The sequence below is a fragment of the Mugil cephalus genome, chromosome 15, assembly GCF_022458985.1.
Source record: "Mugil cephalus isolate CIBA_MC_2020 chromosome 15, CIBA_Mcephalus_1.1, whole genome shotgun sequence".
In the NCBI taxonomy this organism is placed as follows: Eukaryota; Metazoa; Chordata; class Actinopteri; order Mugiliformes; family Mugilidae; genus Mugil; species Mugil cephalus.
In genome coordinates, this window is record NC_061784.1 from 2,384,628 (window position 1) to 2,390,162 (window position 5,535).

At 43.1% G+C, this 5,535-nt stretch overlaps 1 protein-coding gene across 1 annotated transcript; it reads left to right on the forward strand.

The window, feature by feature from the left end:
- The first annotated feature begins 406 nt into the window (after positions 1-406).
- LOC125021118 (histone H2AX) lies at positions 407-1,075 on the forward strand. Its single transcript, XM_047607000.1, has one exon. It carries the CDS (start codon positions 505-507, stop codon positions 931-933), a length of 429 nt encoding a protein of 142 aa, XP_047462956.1. The 5' UTR covers positions 407-504; the 3' UTR covers positions 934-1,075.
- The last annotated feature ends 4,460 nt before the right edge of the window (positions 1,076-5,535 follow it).

Consider the following 5,535-nt stretch of genomic DNA (forward strand, 5'->3'; position numbering starts at 1 on the left):
TGAGTAGTCTTTTTCTTTTGCTCTTTCTTAATTATTTATTTATCACAGACCAGCTATATCCGGTAGATCATGTAGAAGATATTAGGGTAAACTTATAGAGTTCTTAAGTCCTCATTAAATTTACTTTTCCCTTGCTGTAGTTTAAAAAAGCGCCAAAAAGTTAAAGCTGGAGGGAAGATACTTGATTGGTCTTCTATCTCCGCCTCGATCCACTCACAACAAGTAGAAAACTAGCAGGGAGACTAGCAACCAATGACTTTTGTTTCCTTTGTGGGCTCTATCACGATTGGTTTAACGTCACACGAGTTGTTACAACATCCTGTTTCCGGTTCCCTGCCACAGCCAATCAAATCCTTTCATTTCCATCATGATAACCAATCACTGTTTAAGGCGGGACAAAGTTTCGGTTTATATCCAGGTCGAGGGTTTGTTTCTTCCTATCGCTCGCAAACTACGGTTGCGTTTGTTTATAGAGAAGAAGAGAACACACCTGAACGATCGACAATGTCTGGAAGAGGCAAAACCGGAGCAAAGGCCCGCGCCAAGGCAAAGACCCGTAGCTCCCGTGCTGGTCTGCAATTTCCCGTGGGCCGTGTCCACCGTCTCCTCCGCAAAGGTAACTACGCTGAGAGAGTGGGCGCCGGCGCACCCGTCTACCTGGCCGCCGTGCTCGAGTACCTCACCGCTGAGATCCTGGAGCTGGCCGGCAACGCCGCCAGGGACAACAAGAAGACCCGTATCATCCCTCGCCACCTCCAGCTGGCTGTTCGCAACGACGAGGAGCTCAACAAGCTGCTCGGCGGCGTGACCATCGCCCAAGGCGGCGTCCTGCCCAACATCCAGGCCGTCCTGCTGCCCAAGAAGACCGGCCAGTCTGCCCCGAGCTCCGGCAAAGCGGGAAAGAAGGCCTCCTCTCAGTCACAGGAGTATTAGCTGTCTGGCTAATAACTAGAAACACAAAGGCCCTTTTAAGGGCCACCCACTCCTCATTGAAAGAGCAATCTCTCTCCTTTATCTCTGCCTTGTTCCATATTTCGCATGATTATTATTTTAAATAAACCTTTGTTTTTATAAAGAATCTCGCTAATGATCCTTGATCTAAAACTAATTGCTAGGGTGGTGGGACTGCTAGTATAGCTGGCTCTCTTTTCATGTTACTGGTTGAGCTTGGTGTTCTCTGGGGGTGGGGGTGAATGATGGCTTCCAGACCATGTGGCCTGGATCGATCATCAGGATCTTTGCAGCATGACACTGCACCTTTTCTGCAGACTCAGCTGTTGAACACGTTTTGCAAAATGCTGCTTGTGTCACATAAGGATTTAGGTACTATATTCATACACTGTGAAGGTAATTGCAAACCAAGCAAACTGCCATAAAGGTCAGACCCCTTTTTGTTAGGGGTTGCATCAGCAGCCTGCAGAATCAGCATAATGTACCAATTCCAAACTAGGATTTATTGCAGTGCTCTATAATGCTGCATTAGATCTAATGCAGCCAGGGATGAGCTGTTTTTGAACCCTGGGGGATTTTACTTGTTAGAGTGGTTGTCTCTGGGTAACACAGTGACCTCAATTGAGTGTTTGTGCACACGTGTGATCAAAGCCTGCACAACATTTTAACGGCTCTTCCTGCACGGAGCTCCAGGTGTTTCCTTGTTGCATGTAAAGGAACAAACAAATTTTGCAAATTTACCAACAAGAGCACAGTATATATGGTTTTTGCCCAGCAGGCTGCGGGAAAAAGCCACAAAAAGTCTCCAGTCTGCTCAGTCCATCTGCCTTAATGGACAGTTCATATAGGCCATGTTTTTTTTAGCTGAACACATGGAGTTTATTTTTATTTATTTATTTAAATCAGAACGATAGCACATAATCATGGGGTGCTATTTAGCGATTTTACCACCAGGGGTCGACTGTTTCATTGCTTAAAAACTGGATCCAAGTGTTAATGTAACAACTGAGTACACTACATTTATAATTCAGATATTCGTGTCATGGACTTTAATGGCATCCATTGAATCATTTCCTGCTGGAAATTAGTTATTGCTCAAATCAAAAGCTATTGAGGGTCCATCAGTACATCTGAAAGTAGAACTTAAGTCTTCTGTGTGTGGGAATCTGTGTCATTTTCTCTCACTTGTTGTGGCAGGTTACGTTTTCTCACCACACTAATCTGCTTTAAATCTCCCATAACCTTTCCGCAGGAGGACATCATGCTGATATTGCTGTCTACTTGGACTGTTTTGTTCGTGGCAAAAGCAGCGTGATGCAACGAGTTCAGCTGAGCCCAGTACAGGCTGAACCAATTATTCGGGCCTTGGCAACACGTCTAACACCAACATCCAGGCTAAAAATTCCAGTCTAAAAGGAAAAACCCAGTGTCAACTGGCCACGATAACTATAATTTCCTGTTTCAACACTGGCAAAACGATCTTAAATTTACCAGCACTGGTCTTTTCAGCTGTTTGTGGCAAAGAAAATGACTTGGTAAACGGTACTTTCAGTACTTTCATGGCACTTTTCTAAATTTATACACCAAGTAGATATGTGAGAAATGGTTAATTTGAGAGACACTGTGTCTGCGAAATATCACTTGAGATTCTTTCAAAGTGCAAAAGTATGTTGGCAATCCCTATTCAAGTCTTCATTTGAAGTTTGAAATGATGTCATCCAGTAGACATCCCAGCCATGTTTTGTTAATTAAAATTCTGTAAAAGTAAGTGGAACAAAGAGAATTGCTCTTTGTTCCACTTACTTTTACAGAATTTATCTATGCAGAGTTAGAAACACTGAGAGGAAAAGCTCTCCTTAAGTCTCAGTGAATGAAAGTCAAGTGCACTTCTGTATATTGAAGTCATTTTCAAAAAAGAAAAAGAAAAGCTAAGTAAAGCAGCATGGTCAAATCAACTGTCTGTTCTGCACACCTGAGAAAATCCGGATTAAAATCTTTTCAAAACAACAAAGGGAATGGGGAGTGGGGAAAGAAAGAGGGCTGGACCTGGCAGATATTATGTAGACGCACCAAAACATTCACTTTAAAGTGACTCGACAGCAGAGAAGGAGGGACAGCATGCTTCAGTCCTCTGGAAGACTTTTCGCATGACGGCTTTGGGAGGATGCCTCGTCTTGTGGCTTTTATCTTTGAACTAAATCCTTGCACAGACAAGAAGATGTTCCTCGTCAGCTCTGGTAATGAGAAACAAAAACATGTGCTCAAATGCGTGTGTGCGTTGCAGGGAGAGAAAGTTGGAGATAATGGGGCTTTTGTAGTGGTTTACACTCACGGTTTTCAGCCCAGTTATTTTACACTCACCATGCACTTAAAAAATTCTCCATCATCATCAGTGTTAGAATCTTTTATTCCTGTCTTCCAGTGTATAACTTAAGAACATTGGGAACAGGTGGAAGGCATCTGGTTTTGTAGACAAAGATTAGGAGCCAAACCCAGCTGGCTTTGTGAATGGACACTTTTATATGTGTATGAGGTCAGGCTGCCTTTGGGGCTCAGTTCGTACGTTAGTGGAATTAGAGGAAGATGAAGTATTTATCTGACGTAAGTGTGAGTTGAACATGTGCCTAAGTGAGTATATTTTTAATCTTTAAATGCTTAAAAAAAAAAACAACACTTCCGATGTGATGGAAAAGTACTTATTTGTACTTGTTTTACAGCTCTAATGTGCAGTCTTGGATGTACTGATAAGCTTGGAAGAAAGAGAGAAAAAACAAAAACTCTACATCTGTTTGGTGAGTGACTGAAAGAAAAAAATATGGGAACATTTGCAGTTTCCTGTGGTACATTCTGGATCATCTGGGGGCTTTGTCAGAATAGTTTTAGACAAATCACATGGTTTGAGCTGGCATGACTGTTTTGTAGTGTATGAGAACACGAGGCAGATTCAAATGGCATTGTTATGTAAGGTTTTGTTGCTGTGTAGCAGGAACCTTTTTATATTTTCTGATTATGCCGTATCACAGGTCCTTAACTATTTACGCCTGCGCTACAGATGATACTAACCCATCTGTAGGTCAGCCTCTCACCACTCTTCCTGCATTTTGGTATTTCCTCCCGAGTCTCTCATGCAGCATCATTCCAATCTGTGCACCACATCACAAATAGCTCAAGTCACATTTAGGTCAAGGTTTGAACTATAAGGTCATGTTTTCACTTGTCACTGTTAGCTGAAGGTGCAAAATTTGTACGTGGCCTGAGAGGAAGAGCTGACTAAGTACCTCAATTTAGTACAAGGAAGTCCGAGGGGAGAAAGCTGATCTTCTCATCAACTTCCGACACAGCCTGACTTCTCTGGCTGAGCCACCTCTTGCATAATTGTTACCATCCTGTCCACTGTCAGGTCCAGACATCCTGCAGAAGCCTGCAGATGTATTTTCACAGTATTTAGCATTTGTAGCATTTAGTATTTGTAACAGGACAGCACAAAACAAACTGACCCATCCAAACCTCTCAGCAGACACACAATTCAATATCTTGAAACGCTTGTGCTAAAAACTGACAGTGCAGCTGGCAAATATTCCAGTAGTGGGGAACTTTCATCACGATCCCATAATATTTTTGAGACATGAATCAGTTCAGAGTTTCAACTGAGGCCAGATATTTGAAAAGATAGAAGAATTTAAATAGTTTTCTGTCTGATAACTTTTTAATATTTACTGCCGCTGAGCAGCTGTTCGTCCCCTCAGCTGCAGCCTCCACATCTTCACTGCCTGGCTCAGAACCTTCTCTGCACATTTCTCCCGTCCATCTGGTTACTTAGTTGCCTCTGTTTGTTTGTTTTCATTTTCCTTTGTGACTCATCATCTGCTTCATTTCCTCCATCTCCTCTCTGGACCCCGACCATGGGAAAAGCCTTGAGAGATCAATAGTGGAGCTTTCTCCCACTCTATTCCACTTTCTCTGTTTGTCTATAAGGCACTCAGTTCCTGTGGGACTTCTGAAAAGACGCTCACATGGGTTCTCTCACTTCCTGTGGAACACAGTATTTCTCTATCCCACAAACGTTGATGTATCAAGCACAGTAGATGCATTATAATCCACGTGGTCTGCCTAGTTATATTATCATAAACTGTTGTTTGACATTTTTCCAGAGTGGAAATACCCCCTTTCCAGTTTGTTACATCAGTGCTGCAGAGCTCTGAGCAGGAAGTCAGAGGACACAAGGTCTTTTCCATCGCCCACTCCTACACCACGTGTTATTTCCGCCATAGACGAGACTGTTAACACCTGCTTTACCAATAGACAAGGCTGGGGACTACCCAGCATTCTCTGATCACCAGGTGTGGTCCATCTGAACTTTCAATCAGTGCAAATCTTCTCCATTTTAATGACCTTCTGAGTAGGATGCATTGTTATTACCCAAAGGAATCACTTTAAAAGAAATGTGTTTTTGAGGGCAGTGCCGACGTCTGGTCCCCCTCAGCTACATGTGACTCTGATGGGATGTAATTCTGCACCGGGATGGGGAGGAGAAGGGGTTGGGAGGAGGGAAATAGCAGAGGAACTCAGAGAGTGAATGAAAAA